This window comes from Anolis carolinensis, unplaced genomic scaffold, assembly GCF_035594765.1.
Source record: "Anolis carolinensis isolate JA03-04 unplaced genomic scaffold, rAnoCar3.1.pri scaffold_10, whole genome shotgun sequence".
Taxonomy (NCBI): Eukaryota; Metazoa; Chordata; class Lepidosauria; order Squamata; family Dactyloidae; genus Anolis; species Anolis carolinensis.
Window position 1 is genome coordinate 22759790 of NW_026943821.1, and position 18798 is coordinate 22778587.

The following is an 18798-nucleotide window of genomic DNA, read 5'->3' on the forward strand; positions in this document are numbered from 1 at the left end:
CCCATGGCAGTAGTTTTTTGGGCAATGCAAATTGCGGTTTCCCTTTATTCAATATCAATGTGCTCCATAAAATGTATTAAGAAGCCACTTTGTATAATATCACTTCAGCAACATTAGTAGAACCCAACCGGGAAAAAACCAGAAACGTGCCATATGCGAGAAGAATCCGCAAGGGAAAGCTAAGCAATTACTGGTTTATTAACTAAACCTACTGAGACTCTCAAACGTTCAAAACAAATAAAAGAGATTTGAATACTGTACCTAAGCAAATCTTAACACCTCCCATTTCTGGTGAACCTGCATTAGCTTTTTCCTTATTTAGTTCATGTCTTAGCACTGTAGGCATACCTTTGATGAATGAAAAGCCATAGGATGATAGAGCAAGGTCTTCATTCTGACACAAGTCTGTATAGCTGGTAATAAAGGCAGGTCCCAGTCCTTGCCAGCTTTACTCTTCAAAATTTGATTCCTAAAGTCATAGACCTCATGCTGTGTTTCACAGCAATACTTCTCCCAAATTTCTACAACCTGCACCAGGACATACTACACAATAAGGCAATATTATTTTATGTATCATCTATATACATTGAGTTTCCACTTCACACTTTCTTCCCTGGGGGTAAAATCACTGAGAGGTGAACGAAAGCCAGGTAATTGCAGGGTGCTTGATAGCAGTTATCCCCACTACTGCAAACAAGGGAGATATATGCTTGAACATGTTCGCAATTATTTGGTTCAAACTCAGGGGATTTAATACTTGTGTAATTGGAGAGGCAGTGCCTGTTAAATGCACAACAGGACTCCCTAGGAAAAAGCAGGCTATTTCAGGGAAAGGCACCGGTTTTTGTACAAAACGCACAACAGCAAACTAGTGAAACAGTGGAAAAAGTTTATTGGCTCTTTTTGAATAGAGGAAACCATTTATTTACCAGGAAGGATGATGCCATCATACTGCAAGAGAGGAAAGATACCAGAGGTAAGTAATAAAGTGTGTAAATATCTTCACATCCAATCCCTATAAGCAATAGAAGGGCAAAGTAGTGTGAAGAATGATGTTTTGTGCATAGAACAGGGAAGGTGGGAAGCATGGATGTAGTTTTACTACCTCAACTGTTAAAACAGGCTTTTTGTGCCCCCCAAAAGCAGGCTTGCTTATACTACAGGATGGTTAGAGAAGAGATGTTTATAAATGCCACTCTTAATGTGCTGAGTAGCCTTTCAAATATTATCTACATCTCATGAGACATCACAACAAAAATTCATGTGAATTTAGCCCCAGAAAGTGGCTCAAAACTCTTTACTTCAGTAGAAACCTATCTTATATATGGTTTAAACAACTAGGGGTAGGGAAAATTTGTCCCAAAAACCAACCAACACAGTCATGGCCTCAGACAGGTAACGGAGTAGTCCAAAAACATCTGGAAGGCCATTGGAAATACACTTCTGTTTTACAGACAACTTCAGGAATTCCTTGCTATCTTTACTGGAATTCTAACACGCTTAAGGAAATGTTCCTGAGTGATCACAGCATTGCTGGAGAAGTGAAGAATTCATCTTTAGACATGCTTTACTAAGATGCAGCTCATCAAAGCTGAGCAAAATCTTTCTTTCCAACAGGACTTACCTTCTGTTGAAACCACCGCATAGCTTCCTCTTTGCTGATTCTGTGCTTGGCCCCAATGCTCCCAGTTCGGCGCTTCTTGTCAGCAATGCTGAAACCAGGCCTGCCCAGAACCTACAGCAGTTAACAATAATTATTATTTACTACTGGAAGTCCATTTTATTAAACCTTTCCAGCTATATTCTCTCATATGTCAAAGTGGTAATCGAGAAGGCACTAGAAGAGCTTAAGAGAGAACTGAGTGTTTGATATGGTAGGTGACAAGTAGTAGATGATACAATTTCTCACGGAGACAACCAGTATACCATAGCAACTACTATTAAATTTAGATGTAGTGCAACTCCAAGAATAAATAACTTGGTTTATACTCTCTACTAAAATTCTCTAAAATTTGTCATTTATGACTGCTCTGTATACACAGATCCTATGGTAACACAGGCCACCTTAACAGCCAGCACCTCCCCGTGCCCTAAATCCACTAAGAGCCAACCCCTGGATGAGGTGAAGGAGGTCCATTTAGATTCTGACTGGAACACAAAGCAGATGCTTCTACCTTCTCCTTCAGGAAGAAGCTGATGCAACCATCAGCAAGTCCCCCATTGCAAATCCTTGTCTTTCAGATGGATATCAAAATATAAAGCAAAATGAACAAGGCCACTGGAATCCCATAAGCAAGCGAAGCCACATACAAATCCCCCATATTATGTGCAAAATCTACAGACTGTAGTAATAATACATTTTATTTATTACCTGCCTCTACACACACACACACACACAAACAGTGAAATAAAATACATAAAAACACACAACAACAACTGACTTTATGCCTGATGATCTCCAAGAAGAGATGACTTTTTAATAAAAACGGAGATTAAAAAACCCACTATTACCTAATATCAAACTAAACAGGCTATGGCACGGAAACTAACAACAAAGAGGGGGATAGAAATTGGAGTGGGGGATATGGAGAGGCTGAGGAGTGTAAAAAGCCTTCAGGAGACCAGGCCTGTACTCTGCCCCCCTTTGCCATAACTAGGTAAGACCCCAGATTACCGTCAACAATGCAAAAAGATAAACTGAGAATACTAACCACATAGAAGTCCAAGCCGTAGATACCAATACTGGGATCGTATTTTATACCCAAATCAATATGTTCTTGAATTCCAAAACCAAAATTGCCGGTGTCGGAGAAATTATTCTTCCTTAGCTCGTATTCCCGCACCTGAAACAGAGACATCAGCTTTATGGCTTGCCCTCCTTTCAAATGATGGCAAGTTCTGTGAGGAACTTGTCCAGAAGGGACGAGCTCACCTTCAAGCCTTTCTCTAAGATCTCCTCAGCTTTAGCCCCGCGCACAGTGCAGTGGACAGCAATCTTTTCGTTTCTCCTGATCCCAAAGGAGCGGACAGTGTATCGAGCTGCAAGACATGCAAAATTTTAGTCAGTTTGAATGAAGTTGCAGGAGGAGGATTACATTGCTGTATTCTGAAACAGATAAAAAGTCTCCCTAACAGTCAGCCCAAAGCAAGAGACAGCAGCATGCAAAGAGAAGGTCTACATTTGGATACAAATCATATGCAGACAAGATAACACCAATTCAAAACATAAATTAGACACAACTAAGATCCAGGTTATTGAAATTAATAAATAGCATTTCACTCTCTTTTCTAGAAGAGTGGCTCTCTATCTTTTTTCTATCTTATATTCTACCTTAACCGCAAAAAAAAATGATTTCCTAAAAAATATATTTATGGACACTCAATTTTTCTGCTTATAATCTCCTGTTACTTTGAAAGTCACAAAAACTGGAAAGCAATATGTAACACCTGAAATGGAACATGGAGCTTGAGAGAGAGTGAATTCTGAGGAACTTTAATGAAACTCTTGCATCCCTGGCATTGAAATTCACTAGAAGCTTTCGTGATAGTTTCCTGACGGGTTTACCTTTGGAGAACACAGGGGTCTGCCCCGTGAGCTGCTCCAGGACTTTGGCAGCTCGGGTGAGCCTGTCCCCACTCTCCCCAACGCAGATGTTCAGGCAGAGTTTGCGGATGCGCAGCTCCCGCATGGGGTTCTCCTTCTCAACCTGCTCCTGTTGCTGCACAAAAATGAAGCAACAAAGTACCGTTGATACAGAGATAACATAACATTGTACACAGTCTATGATAGGGATCCTCAAACATTTAAAGCAGAGGGCCAGTCCACGGTCCCTCAGAGTGTTGGCGGGGTGGACTTTTTTTAAATAAAAAAATACAAACAAATTCCTATGCCCACTGCATATGTCTTATTTGTAGTGCAAAAAAAAAAATCAATGAAAGAACAATACAATATTGTAAATAAGAACCATTTTAACCAACATAAACATACCAGGATTTCAACGGGAAGTGTGGGCCTGCTTCTTGCTGATGAGATAGTCAAGTTAATTAGGATTGTTGTAGTGTGCCTTCAAGTCATTTTAGACTTAGGGCGAGCCTAAGTCTAAAACTAAGGGCCGGACAAATGACCTTGGAGGGCCACATCCAGTCCACAGGCCTTAGTTTGGGGACCCCTGGTTTATGACATGGAGGAACTACGTATGGGGCTACTCCTTAACTAGCACCTGTTTGAGATTCACATCATGTCAACATAAAACTTCATACCTTAAAAAGCAGGCCTCCACAACCTATGGCTCTCCAGCTCCCAGAATTTATTTATTTTATTTATTACAGCATTTGTATCCCGCCCTTCTCACCCAAGAGGGGACTCAGGGCGGCTTACAATAAAAGCACATATATAAAAATAATACAATATACTGCAATTCAATTAAAATTAATTACATTAGACATTCATAAAAATAGGTAGGTAAAAAAAAAGGTTTTCCCCTGACGTTAAGTCCAGTCGTGACCGACTCCGGGGGTTGGTGCTCATCTCCATTTCTAAGCTGAAGAGCCAGCGTTGTCCATAGACACCTCCAAGGTCATGTGGCCGGCATGACTGCATGGAGCGCTGTTAACTTCCCGCCGGAGCAGTACCTATTTATCTACTCACATTTGCATGTTTTCGAACTGCTAGGTTGGCAGGAGCTGGGGCTAACAGCGGGCGCTCATTCCGCTCCCGGGATTTGAACCTGGGACCTTTCGGTCTGCAAGTTCAGCAGCTCAGCGCTTTTAACACACTGCGCCACCACCAGTAAAATAAAAATACACTTAGAAATATGCTGATTGGTGCGTTCAGAGTCTAAAAAATTCCTGACCACTGGACAAACTGGATATGGCTTTTGGGAGTTGAAGGCCCAAACACCTGGAGGGTCACAGGTTCTGCAGTTCTGCCTTAAAGAAATAATTCTAGACCAGGTATCAGCAAACTTGGGCCCTCCAGGTGTTTTGGACTTCAACTCCCACAATTCCTAACAGCCTACCGGCTGTTAGGAATTGTGGGAGTTGAAGTCCAAAACACCTGGAGGGCCCCAAGTTTGCCCATGCCTGTTCTAGACATGTTTGGCATCATGGAATTTGTAGTTTAGCAAGGTCTTGATCCTTCTCCTAACTCCAGGATCCCATAAGCACTGAGCCAGGGAAGTTAAAGTGGGATCAAACAGCATCAATTCTACAGTGTAGATACCCCCTGTGCCACCCATACGGACGGGACTCCCCAAAGATACAGAATGCATGGAAACTGAGGTGTGGGATCCCAAATGGAGAGATTGGAGCTCGACTACTGAGCCTGGACAGCAATGGCTGAAAGGCCCCACAAGGCCTGAGTGTTTTCCCGGCGCCATCCTTGGCCAATATGGCTCTCCCCCGCTACTAAAGGTCGCCCGCCCTTCTCCCGGCGCCTTCCCGTCCCTCCGAAGGAAAACCCTGCCGAAAGAGACCCGGTGGCGGCAGGATGGCGGCAGATTCCCGGCCTCCCCCCGGTGGAGCCCTTCTGGAGGCCGCTACTCACCGCCATGTTGGAGCCGTGGAAAAGATCGCGAGAGGTCCGGAACGGGATCTTGTGCGGCCAGTCGTGCCGGGCGGCCAATAGAGATGAAGGAAATAAAGAGGGCCAAAGGAGAATACCGCTGCCCCCTGGAGGCAGGAGGGGCGCATTGCAAGGCGAGTTCTCACTGTCCTCATGATAGAGATAGATAGATAGATAGATAGATAGATAGATAGATAGATAGATAGATAGATAGATAGATAGATAGATAGATAGATAGATAGATAGATAGATAGATAGATAGATAGATAGATAGACAGACAGACAGACAGACAGACAGACAGACAGATAGATAAGATAGATTAGATAGATTAGATAGATTAGATAGATTAGATTAGACTGATAGATTAGATTGATAGATAGCCAATGCATGTTTGGGCATTTATACATGGTATTTATTGGTATTTATAAATCTACTACCTTTGCCCAGCCACGCGTTGCTGTGGCTTATGGGAATCCTTTGTTGGCCAGATGGAATAGCACTGAATAGCCTTGCAGTCTCAAAGCCTGGCCGTTTTCTGGAGTAGCTGGAGCTTTTTGTTGTATGAACGTAGAGGCATGGATGAGGGGTTGTGCTGCCAAGTTTAGTGTTTCTGGGATGTGTAGTTTTGTTGTTTTGTCCTAGGCCGAAATTTCATTACCCTTTTATATATATAGATAATATATTGTGTATTGATAATAATATTATAATGGAATACAATATTATACTACTAATAATACAATATAATAATATTAATTATATATTATATAGTAAATGTAATATTACTAATAATATTACCATATAATGATATAGTAAATATAGTAATTTAATGCTTATATTGTGCTATGATAATGATATATTGTATCTTCATTTGATTTGTAAGCCCCTCTGAGTCTCTTTGGGGTGAGAAGAGCAGGATATAAATGTATATAATAATAATAATAATAATAATAACAACAACAACAACAACAACAACAACAACAACAATAATAATAATAATAATAATAATAATCTGTCTGGGATTTTAGAATTTGGGTCACCCAGATGTGTTTGTATATAGATATTGCCCACTGGGAGCCACAAAAACAGGCAATACTTTGTGTCATTTTGCAAATGTACTGTATTTTAATTAAATTACATTATATCTAGCCCCTATATAGCAGCCTTGAGTCTACATACTGGAGGAAAAGTGGGATTATACACACACACACACACACATATATATAGAGAGAGAGACAGAGAAAGAGTCCCAAGGGGCTAGGAAGACATCTTTCCACGATGTTTCCTGTATCAATTTAACAATATAATAATATATAATACTCATAATATACTATACTATTATAATATATTGTATATACATATAATATTGATAATAATATTATGATGTAATACAATGTAATAATAATAATACACGATTATAATTGTATATTTATATTACATGCAATATTACTAATAATATTGCAATATAGTCGTATAGTACAATATATTAATATATAATGCTTATATAGTGCTTATATTGTGCTATACTAATAATATAATATATTGTATGTATATATAATTTGTAAGCCGCCCAGAGTCCCCTTCGAGGTGAGAAGGGCGGGATATAAATGTCGCTAATAATAAATAAATAAATAAATAAGTAACATACACACACATATGCCTTAGTGAATGGGCAAAATGTAAAAGCCAACAAGCAAAAGAGACATCAGATCCATCTTTGAAGTATGTTTATTTTCTTTCTTTTTCAGAAACAAGAAAACTCACAATGTCACAACTCATCAAACAACACAACAATGAAAAAACGAAGGGCAAATAATTCCCATTCCCACTCCAAATCCAACACATGGAAGAAGAAAATGTTCAGATTGTGAGAACAGGACCTTCGAGAGATGTGGAGGGTTTAAACAATGGAAGCGAAATAGCAAAACAGCCCCAAAGCAAAATTAAATGTATTGGACTATAATTCCCATTCTATTTGGCAGCGAGATCGTGGGAGTTGTAGTCCAACACTGGGAAGTAAGATGATGTGGGGAAGGCTACAGGTAAGATGTTAGGGATAGACTCAGCAGAGACTAAGAAAAATTGTAAACAGCTTGAAAAGGACATGGTATTAGAAGCCAAAATGTAGATGTGCTCTCAAGACCACCCCAAATCCATTAGGAAAATATAATCAAAGCAAAAAGGAATAAACGTGTGCCATGTTTCATGTTCTGGATCTCCAGTCCTTCCTGACTACAGCTCCTATCAGCCCCAACCAGCAAGGCCAGTCATCAGAGGTAATGGGAACTGTGATATAGATATAGATATTTTGCATACATTTTGTATGGATTTTCCAATCCTGGGTTCCATTTTCTCAAATGTTTTCTTCGGAGGAAATCAGTCCTTGCAGATGTAAAAAGTTACATCAAGTCACATCAGGACTTTCTTGGCCACTAGATGGAAGTGCTTAGCAATATTTCCTTCTCAGTGTAAACACAGCAAGTATAGTAACTTCTACAAAATGGGTATGGTATTAATTTAATTGTCATTGGGATTCTGGGATCTCTAGTTTAGGAAGGTACTTAAGATCCCTCTGCTGGATGGCTGTTGTGGATTCCCCAGATCTATGCCATCCAAGATTCCTTTAGAAGGAATAGAATTGGAACGCTTTGAGAAACAGAGTTCAGACAACAGTTATCGATCAGAAAATTCTAAGTACTGCTCCAAGCTACAGACCCCCTGATTCTGTAGGATGGAGCCATGACAATGAGTTGAAATGAGAGGCTAGTTTAACCATGTCAATGGAGTTAAGTTGTCATATGAGGGAGAACTAGGGAGAACAAACCAATGAGGCCGAGGGTGACCATGAGAGGCCAGGTCATGTCAGGACCCAACAGTGGAGTGGGGTAGCTCCTCTTGCGGGACACGGTGAAGGTCTTCGCCGTCCCTTCCTTCTCTTTCAGGTGGGACCACAGGAACTTCAGCTTTGTGGGAGGGAAGAACTTGGCCCCAAAGAGGTTGCATTTGGGCAGAAAGAAGTGGGGCAGTTGAGCTGTAGCCACTTCGTGAAGGAAGTTGGACAAGACCCGCTCAAAGCATGAAGCCATCTCGCCAGGCTGCCAGTCGGTGTCAGCCTTCGACTCCCAAAGCGAATGCAGGAAGGAGGTCCGGGCGTGATAACAACTCAGGTGGGCCAGCATCTGGGGGTATTCTGCCTTGAGAGCGGCCACCAGGTCCTCCAGCATCTTCAGACACTCCCTCCTAGAACACAAGTCCTTCAACTGATGCAAGCATCTCAGGCAAACTCTATCTATCTATCTATCTATCTATCTATCTATCTATCTATCTATCTATCTATCTATCTACCAACAGTAGAGTCTCACTTATCCAACATAAATGGGCCGGCAGAAAGTTGAATAAGCAAATATGCTGGATAATAAGGCAAGATTAAGGAGAAGCCTATTAAACACCAAATTAGGTTATGATTTTACAAATTAAGCACCAAAACATCATGTTATACAACAAATTTGGCAGAAAAAGTAGTTCAATAGGCAGTAATGCTACGTAGTAATTACTGTATTTACGAATTTAGCACCAAAATATCACGATGTATTGAAAACATTGACTACAAAAATTTGTTGGATAATCCAGACCGTTGGATAAGCGAATGTTGGATAAGTGAGACTCTACTGTATCTGTCTATCTATTTGTTTGGCATGGACATGCAGAGCTTGGAAGAGTTCCCCTTGGAAGAGTGAAATTATTTTATTATTATTTGGAAATGCTTCATAAAAATTATTTACCAAAAAAGAGACTTACTCCGCCAGGTCTGTCGCCATATTAGTGGGGTTCATTGTAATTGCCGTATATACTCGAGTATAAGCTGGCCCGAATATAAGCCGAGGCACCTAATTTTACCACAAAAACTGGGAAAACTTATTGACTCGAGTATAAGATGAGGGTGGGAAATGCAGCAGCTACGGTCAAATTCAAAAATAAAAATATATATTAATAAAATTGCATTATTTGAGGCATCAGTAGGTTAAATGTTTTTGAATATTTATATAAAACTGTAATTTAAGATAATACTTTAATAAGATAAGACTGTCCAATTCTAAATACCTTTATACTCAAGTATAAGCCGACCTGAATAGAAGCCGACCAGGACCCTCACTCGAGTATAAGCCGAGGGAAGCTTTTTCAGGCCTAAAAAAGGGCGGAAAAACTAGGCTTATACTTGAGTATATACAGTATTTTAAGTGGTGATGGAGAAAGTGTGACCCATTGTGGGCCCTGTATGTATATGTGTGTATTGCATTTGTGACCCCATATTTTATTGAAAGTTTACCAAAGCACCTTGCAAATTGTTAATTTGGCCATTATCTTAGCTCAGGCTTATGACTGAAAGTACTGCTTCTTAAACTGTAGGTCCCGGACCCTAATGCGATGCATATTTGCTTATTATTGGGGTCCTAAAAAAAATGGCAATGGTAAAAAGTGTCTGTAAAAATGTGTGCCATCCATTTGCACAAATCAGTTAGCAATAATGTTTGGTGTTTACAGTAGATTCGGCCGAAGATGCTTCAGATGTACTTCAGAAAAAGCAAAAAACATATTGTTTAGCAAACCTTGCAAATGCTGATTTGTTATCAGTAAATGTTTGGCTTTTATACCTATTTTATGGACCTATATACCAGGGGTCATGTCAAAATTTCTCAGGCGGAAAGAGGTTGCGAATGGAAAATGTTTAAGATGCCATGGTCTAAAGGGCGTGAAATATAAGGAACGTGACTTTTCAAAATACCTACCTGCAGCAGTCCTCCTTGTGGTACTTACGACAGGCTTGGGAGCTGCTATGCCGGTTCAGGATCTCTTTCTCTATGTGCGAGAAAGAAATCCTCCAGGTCTCTGAAAGACACAGTTAAGCACAGCCAATAACTTTGGCCAAAGGATCCACCAAGCCTCAGCACTGCTTTAAGTCCAACCTACTCACAGAACTAGCTGGGTTTATGCCAAGCATCGGTATTTTATAGAACTTCAGAGCAATATACATTAGATATTGTGTATGAGCAATATCTAACGCATACATGGCAATCCTTATTTAACAATCTAAATGGGTTCCTGAGTCAACTCAACACAAATGACCTACTCTATACACAATTGGAAATAAACCAGTTCAGAAAACAATATGTCTGGCAAATTAGTTATACTGTTTAAATTCACAGTAATAACAAACAACGTCAAATGGATTGTCCAATATACATTGAAATGCAGTCGGCGTTGTGTATTCTAATGCCGAGAAGAATAAGTCCGCCACGACCGGTTTTGGCCCCGCATAAGGCCTTCCACTGGTGGTCTGAAAATAGTTACGTACACTAACATAAATAACAAAATATATCCATAAAACATCATCCATTGCCAAATATTAACATGGTTCCAAACTTAACACTTGTTCTCTTTAGAGATACATGTCATTTACACTGTGAAATATATATCTTTTACACTGTGAAATATGGTTCCTTTGTCTATTGTTTCTAAATGCTGGCTGAGATCTTTTGGCATGGCACCCAGTGTGTCCATCACCACCGGGACCACCTGCACTGGTTTCTGCCAGAGTCTTATTATTATTATTATTATTAGTAGTAGTAGTAGTAGTAGTAGTATTAGTATTGTTATTATTATTGCACTGCACAGATGGAGAAGATCTCTCTGTGGTCCAGCAACCCAGATGAGAAGAACTGGGTTACCTTTGTTGAGCCTTCCAGGAGATTGTTTGGCCACAAAATAAAAGACCCTCATGAGGGGCAGCATTTCTCTCTCTTCTAGGATATCCTTGGCTTTCTTCAAGCAGGGCCATTGACCGGCCATCTCCAAGGCAGGGATAAGGCTGACCGACATGAACTTGACCCCTTGGGGATCCAGCATCAGGAGGCCCACGGCCGGACAGTTGGGCTTCTTCTTCTCCAGCTTCACCTGCCAGCCAGGAAGAGGCACTGAGAGACCGAAAAGAACAGAATCAACCTGCTTAATCTCTTTCTATTTAATATGTATGTATGTATCTTTGTTTGCCAGTACCACAAAGGGATGAAGGGAGGGAGGAAAGAGAAAAAAAGAAGAGAAAGAAAGACTTCCTCACCCGAATAAAACGTTTTCACAAACTGGTCCACGTGCTTCCAGAATTCCTCCATGACGTTCCTTGGGGATATGGTCCTCCCGTCTTCCAGAAGAAGGGCCGCTGGGAAGCTGCGGGACTTTTTCAGGAAATTCAGGGTGTAAAAGAGACCGTTGTATCCCTCCACTTCGGTGTACTGAATGCATTCCGGAAGGGAAATACTCAGCATCACCTCGAACTCGCCTGGATGGAGGATCTGAAGGCAAACCAACAACACAGTTGAGAGAGAAAAGAGGGAGAGTGAAATGGCAGACAAAGGTTTGAGGAAATGAGACAAAGAGAGTTCCGGTGGCTGTAGAAAAAATGACGTTTTTATTCTCAATGGGCAATGAGAATATAGACCCTTCTGTCTCCAGGAAAAAGGGTAAAATTACAAAGAAACACAGATCCTTATATACTATTTTGGTCTGCCTCTATCTATGTCACACAGGTATTATCAATCACCAATTAGTGTCAAAAAAGTCTTACTGGGCACTTAACTAAAAAGCTATCTTTGCATTTTCCTAAAATATAGACTACTTTCAAGACCCCTGATCCTCCATTAGCCTTATCTTTGGAATTCTCATCTCATCCATTAGGGGTTCTCATTAATTAAGGAGTTCCCACTTATCTTAGCTGTCAGAGACCCATTAGCACTCCCCTCATGGTGCCAGGTCTTACCTTGACATCCCAAAAAGCCTTAATTTGTCTCTTGTCCATTAGCTTATCTATTCTGGTTGATACTTAACATATGTCTCAGTGAACTTTGGTCTTGCTATGGGTAGACAGTTATTTTGCTGAGCAGAGTGTATTTTTAAGGCTTCACACACAATCTGCTGGTGATTACATATTTTCTTATTTCTAGTTTTTTTTAACATGATTACATTCAATATATATTTTTCAATACAAGTATTATATTTTCCCAATACACTTTCATCAAGAGGAGAATTGAGATTGAGATGCAACCAATCAGAGACCTTTGGACTAAGGTCCCAAAATCCTTCAACCAGTGTGCCTAAAGGTCCATACTCTATCCCAATCAGTAATGATTAATTCTCTGCCGTCCCAGTTTTTGAGTTCCTATCAAAATGTCTCCATCTTGCTTTCTCCCCAGTTCATCCTCAGTTTGCTGCAAATTGAGTTCACTCAGTTAACTCAGGAGAATCAGGCAAAGGCAAACTGCTGCAACTCTTCTAGTTTGTGTGTTTTTCTCATTAACAACCTTCCCCATTTTGACCACACTCTGATGGTGCCTGGCCAAACAAATACTGATTTTCATCTGTGAAATGTTGCAGAATAGGGTGACCATTACAGTAGGGGATTTTGGAAGCTGTGCGACTCAGACTGGGAAGACACTGTTCAACCACTAGAGATATTTTTTTACAGATTCATCAACCAGATTGTTACCTTCTCATACTCATACTGACTGTATCTGCTTCCAAGAGCTGGTTCTTCCATGTTGCTGAAATAGGGTCTGTCTGGGCACTCGTGCAAATAAGTTAGAAGCTGACCCAGAAAGGTTTCAAGAACATCGGCTGCCTCTAATCGATTTGATGCCGGGTTTAAGTGGAGCTCTGCGGCCTCCTTTTTGACTTGTGTATTGCTCTCTGTTGGCCAGGTTCGGTGGTCTCCACTTCCTCCTGCCATTGATGCTGCAGTGGATGCCTTTGCTTCTTCACACATGTTTGCAGAGGTGGAGAATAAAGACTCCTTCTCATCACCTGCAGGAAAAGAAAGCCATTTTGGAAGCATGACAGGGTTTGTTGCACGCTCCGTGAAAGGGGGTTCTCTTTTTCCTCCAAAATTCAGTAAGTCCCATCAGTTCTTTACACAACTGGGAAGGATTCTCTCCCCCTCCTCTCCACTCCCAAGTTGAGTGCAAACTACTTTCACAGTTTGAACTCAATTTGCAGCAATTGAAATGAACTACGATGGCAGGGAAAAGGAGGAGGAGGAGAGAGAAACTGGGACATTTTAAAAGAGGCTGAGAAAGTGGGATAGCAGAGGAGAAACTAGAACACTCCTTGCCAAATTGGTACGGCGGAGGGTATGATTTTCAAAGAGAATCAACCAAAGCAGGAGGCGTCTACCTGCAGGAGCTTGTTGCATCCTCTTTACCCTCCATTTGGACCAGGGGACTGGAGTTGGAGGATGTACCAGAGTTTTGGGGACTTGGAACTGTGGCCACTCTGGATTTTCTACATTTGCCTGTGTGGGTTCTTTGGATGGCAACCATGTTGTGTGCCGATCGTGTATCTCCTTCTTGTCGGTCCCTTTGCTTGGCTTCCTCCAAGGGGACTTCTCCATCTCCTTGGCCTTCTTGGCAGACATGGTGCAGAAGGAGAAGAAGAAGATGGGGCTGGGCCTGGTTGTACTCCTATAGAATCTGGAAGAGAGCAGAAGGACGAGTTTGGAAACTGATGCAGAGCCTCAAGGAACTGGAAACCAGACATCTCCAGGTTGATGTCCTCCAGAATGATGGGAGTTGGGATTCCACATGTCTGGGTCAATCTGATGATGATGATGATGATGATGATGATGATTATTATTATTATTATTATTATAGGAGCCCCCGGTGGAGTAGTGGGTTAAAAGCTTGTGACTTGAAAGTTGGGCTGCTGATCTGCAAGCTGCCAGGTTCGAATCCCACCTGGGGAGAGCACGGATGAGCTCCCTCTATCAGCTCCAACTCCATGCGGGGACATGAGAGAAGCCTCCCACAAGGATGGTAAAAACATCAAAACATCCGGGCGTCCCCTGGGCAACGTCCTTGCAGATGGCCAATTCTCTCACTCTAGAAGCAACTTGCAGTTTCTCAAGTCGCTCCTGACACGAAAATTTTTTTTTTTATTATTATTATTATTATTATTATTATTATTATTATTATTATTATTTATATCTCATGTTTCCTCTCTAAAGAAGAGACTCAAAGCAGTAAAACCAACACAATTTAAAACTCTATATACACACACACACACACACACACACACATTAAAATGGAAATAAACATTAATAAATAAACAGATGTTGCTTCTCACCTTGCCATTCAGAAAGGAACAATAGTGCAGGAACAAAGGATATGGTTAGGGGCACCTAGTTTTTAATAAGGCCTTTCTACACAGACACAGTATATCCCAGAATATCAAGGCAAAAATTACCACAATATCTGCTTTGAACTGAGTTATATGAGTCCACATTGCCAGTTCAAAGCAGATAATGTGGGAATTTATTCAGCTGTGTGGAAAGGGCCATATATAGCAGGACTGGGAATTGGGCACTCTTCTAAATAGTGTTCAACGGCATCTCTAAGCATTCCTTAGCATCAATTCTGCTGGACAGGGATGATGCAATTCAATTACATCTGAAGGCAGAGTCTCACCACTATCACAAACACTTCGGAAAAGTTTATTAAACTGCAAAAACTTTGGGTTTTTTTTTTTTTGGTAGGACATTTTGCAGCACATTTTGCTCTAGTTTTTCAGCGAATATCTCATTGAGTCTTAACCAATTCAACCTAGTTTGCGGACGCCACAAAATGAAGTTTCTGGAGGAGAACAACTACTTTCAGAGTAAGTAGTACAGCTCAATTAAATAGGAAATAACACTTTCAAACCAGGAACATTTTTGTTCAAATGTTGTTACGTAGTGTTATTGTACTCAATTCAACACCATAGCAAGTTAACATAAAGATGCAAAATGGTTGAATTATGGTGAAGGTAAAGTCATGTCCCACTAAATATAATGATGCACTGGAAGAGGAGACTTTTGAATTAAAAGGGATTGTGAATTAATGCACCACCTTTATGCTCCCTCAACTATCTCATTCCTGGAAAACCTTCATGTGAATTTCCCAAACATTATTGCATTTTTAAAAATAAATCCTCAAATATTTTGGCATGGCTGGGTCTTCAGTGGGCAAACATTGCTTTTAGACTTGCTCTTAATAATACAAATTGCTATAATTAGTGTCTTGATGTATATTTTGGAGTCTCCATGTTAGGGGACTAGTATAAGAACTATTCTTAAAAACACCTTACCACTGAATGAACCTACTTCTAGGGAACTGAGAGGCGGCTCTAGATGCTCTGGTTTGAAATGATCCCGGTTTAAATTAACCAGCATAGACCTTTTCCTTTTGCCGTAACCTAAGCCTGCGGTTGGTGCTTGTTCACCAACTGCCCGTTTTCAACAGTTGGGCTCAAAGGATTCCTTAGAATGTCGGCGAGTGAACATTCTTGACCTGGCATCACCCATTAGAGACCGTCCTGCCATTGAGAGCCTTTCGCAGCTAAATGTAAGAAATGCTAAGATGGTGGGTGTTGCAGTCCATCCCATGTATAAGTCCCAACAACCAGATAGCAAGGGAGTAGGAATATTGGGATTTAATACTTTTCCATCCCAGACTGAAAAGGTCCCTATTTACAAGTTGACCCTTTCTTATAACACTACCTTATGGTTGCACCAACCTCTGTATGTATTAGGTTCGATCTACAGTACAGTTTCAGAATGCAGATTAATTGCATTGAATTGGATTATATGGCAGTGTAGACTCATATAACACAGTTCAATGCAGTTAATCTGCATTTTTAAACTGCATTATATGACAGTGTACAGACAAAACTTTGGCAGGAAAAAAACTTCAAGGGTGAAGCACTTACCTGTATAAAAATGCTTTGAAAATGCGTTTTAGGAAAAAAAAGAACAGCAACCTCAATTGTCCTTTTAATCTGTCCCATTATATGAATTTGGGCTAATGCTAACCCCTTGTTTTAGTCTCCTGTTTTTAACATTTTATGCTGTATGATGATTTTTATGATGTTTTATTGATATTGATGTTTTACTGTTGGAATAATTGTTTTATCGTTTTATTGCTGTATGTTTCGGGCTTGGTCCCCATGTAAGTCGCTCCGAGTCCCCACTGGGGAGATGGGGCGGGGTATAAAAATAAAGTTATTATTATTATTATTATTATTATTATTATTATTATTATTATTATTATTATTATCCCCTCCCTGTTGTAATGAAGATACTGAATCAATGCCACTGTAAATAGAAGGGGGGAATTTGAGGTCCCTTCTACACTACTATACTAACTAGATTATATGAGTGTACACTGCCATATAATCCAGTTCAAAGCAGATAATCAGGATTTTATATGGCAGTGTAGAAGGGGCCACGGTGACTCCATCCCATTGGCTATGGGCTTCATGTATAGCCTTATCAGTCTCCATTCTCAGAGGTTGGTGAAAAAATGCCTCTTTCCCAATACAGAAGCAGCAGAACAAAAATATTATGACTCCATCATTAGTCAACAAACATGTTTATTTTTTTTTAGGATAAGTTACAAAGCGAGACAATGTGTTCCACAACATTAAATTACAAAACATAAGACTGCCAAAAATTGGTAACAATTGAAAGTTGTTACAATTCTGAATGTGTATTCAAAATGGAAATCAAACATTGACACATACTGTCTCCTGTTTCACTCCTTGCGGGACTTGGCATTCCACTACTGCAGAATGAGATATGCATGCAAGTTCCCTGATTGTAACCTAAGAAGATATATCTATACATTCCCAAAATGGGGTCATTAGTATTGCTTCATGCTCCTCTTGGCTTTCTTTCTCAGCAACCAAACCTTCATTCTGGTCAGGGCACCTGCTTTCTTTCTGCTATGGAACAGCAAAAGAGAGGTCTAGCACTTTCAATTGGGGTGATAGGCAAAGTCAGAAGCAAATGAGTGAAATGCAAGATGATGCTGCCAATATGTCACAATGGCAGCCAAGGTGTGTCTAGGCTGTGCTGCTGACTACCAGGTTAGGAGTAATATTAGACATATTGAAATGGCTCTTTATCTGCAGGTACAAAAATAGAGACACAATAGTAACACAACATGTACGTATGAGAGAGTGAACATGGTGACAATCTTAACACTACCTCCTAAACAAAAACTGTGTGCTACATATAGGTAATTCATAGGATACTACACACTACATACAGGATGCTACACTACTACACACAGATAAATTCTAGCATGCATCAAAAATGCATATTGGATATACAGGCAATCCCCAAGTCACAAATGTGTCCTATTGTATTACATTGCCTCCATCAGCTTGTACAGTCTTACACCAGCTTGGAACAAGTGCATGTACAGTAGAGTCTCACTAATCCAACATAAACGGGCCGGCAGAACGTTGGATAAGCAAATATGTTGGATAATAAGGAGGGATTAAGAAAAAGCCTATTAAACATCAAAATAGGTTATGATTTTACAAATTAAGCAACAAAACATCATGTTTAACAATAAATTTGACAGAAAAAGTAGTTCAGTGCACAGTAATGCTATGTAGTAATTACTGTATTTACGAATTTATTACCAAAATATCACAATGTATTGAAAACGTTGACTACAAAAATGCATTGGATAATCCAGAACGTTGGATAAGTGAGACACTACTGTATTCGTTGTCGGCACCAGCTTTTGCCGTGTGCATGTTGCCACTTTCTCACTGTATCAGGACTTTCCTGCAAAGCATTTTTAAGAGACCCAAAGGGGTAGAAATCCGACGATGCCAGATCTGGGCTGTAGAGTGTTTGAGTTATCCAGCTCATTTTGGCAATGTGTCCCTGGGTTCTCAGACTTGTGGGGGGTGTGCATTGCCATGCTGGAGCAATATTTCTGCTGGATTCTTGCCAGACTGGCCTTGCTAGAAATGTTGCTTGAGCTTGTTCAGGGTGTTGTCGTGTGCCGGGGCTCACCTGGTCTCAAGGGCTGAGGTTTATTCAAACAAACACAAAGTAATACAAGATCATATTTACTTATGAAAAAAAACTAAAGTCTAGAGTCCTTCAAGGCCTGGCCAACAAAAGAAAATTGCAGGATATAGTCAGAGTAACGATGAACACAAGCCAAGATCAAATGTCCCATTAATGCAGACAAGTTAAGTACTACAGTGTCAAGTCATGAGCAAGAATAAACAGTAGCCAAGGTAGCAGTCCAATAGTCGGATACCAGGAATTCAAGTCTGGGAAGGGGCTTTTACTGCCGTCAGTAACTTCTTCTGAGGATCACCAAGAGACTTAGAACAAGTAGAGGTGGTGCTT

General features: G+C 40.4%; 2 protein-coding genes across 3 annotated transcripts; both read right to left on the reverse strand.

Annotated features, from left to right (window-relative positions):
- Positions 1-872: 872 nt before the first annotated feature.
- rpl11 (ribosomal protein L11) lies at positions 873-5636 on the reverse strand. Its single transcript, XM_003227561.3, has 6 exons — positions 5546-5636; positions 3566-3719; positions 2933-3039; positions 2712-2843; positions 1625-1735; positions 873-951 (listed from the first exon to the last, which is right to left on the reverse strand). Exons 1-6 carry the CDS (start codon positions 5549-5551, stop codon positions 922-924), a joined length of 540 nt encoding a protein of 179 aa, XP_003227609.1. The 5' UTR covers positions 5552-5636; the 3' UTR covers positions 873-921.
- Positions 5637-7271: 1635 nt separating this feature from the next.
- LOC134293813 (cyclic GMP-AMP synthase-like) lies at positions 7272-15878 on the reverse strand. Of its 2 annotated transcripts, none has more exons than XM_062962602.1 (7): positions 15745-15878; positions 13782-14077; positions 13099-13412; positions 11677-11908; positions 11288-11533; positions 10349-10448; positions 7272-8801 (listed from the first exon to the last, which is right to left on the reverse strand). In XM_062962602.1, exons 2-7 carry the CDS (start codon positions 14020-14022, stop codon positions 8348-8350), a joined length of 1587 nt encoding a protein of 528 aa, XP_062818672.1. In that variant the 5' UTR covers positions 14023-14077; positions 15745-15878; the 3' UTR covers positions 7272-8347. The 2 variants fall into 2 exon arrangements, with proteins under 2 accessions (XP_062818672.1, XP_062818671.1); XM_062962601.1 differs by having other exon boundaries at positions 15729-15878.
- Positions 15879-18798: the final 2920 nt, after the last annotated feature.

Coding starts and splice junctions, on each gene's coding strand:
- rpl11 (XM_003227561.3), bottom strand. Junction 3,040..3,565: donor GACCCCTGTGTTCTCCAAAG/GTAAACCCGTCA, acceptor CATGTCTTGCAG/CTCGATACACTGTCCGCTCC. Junction 2,844..2,932: donor TCTTAGAGAAAGGCTTGAAG/GTGAGCTCGTCC, acceptor TCTCTGTTTCAG/GTGCGGGAATACGAGCTAAG.
- LOC134293813 (XM_062962602.1), bottom strand. CDS start 14,022: ATGTCTGCCAAGAAGGCCAAGGAGATGGAGAAGTCCCCTTGGAGGAAG. Junction 13,413..13,781: donor GATGCAACAAGCTCCTGCAG/GTAGACGCCTCC, acceptor CTTTTCCTGCAG/GTGATGAGAAGGAGTCTTTA. Junction 8,802..10,348: donor CACAAGGAGGACTGCTGCAG/GTAGGTATTTTG, acceptor CTTGTGTTCTAG/GAGGGAGTGTCTGAAGATGC.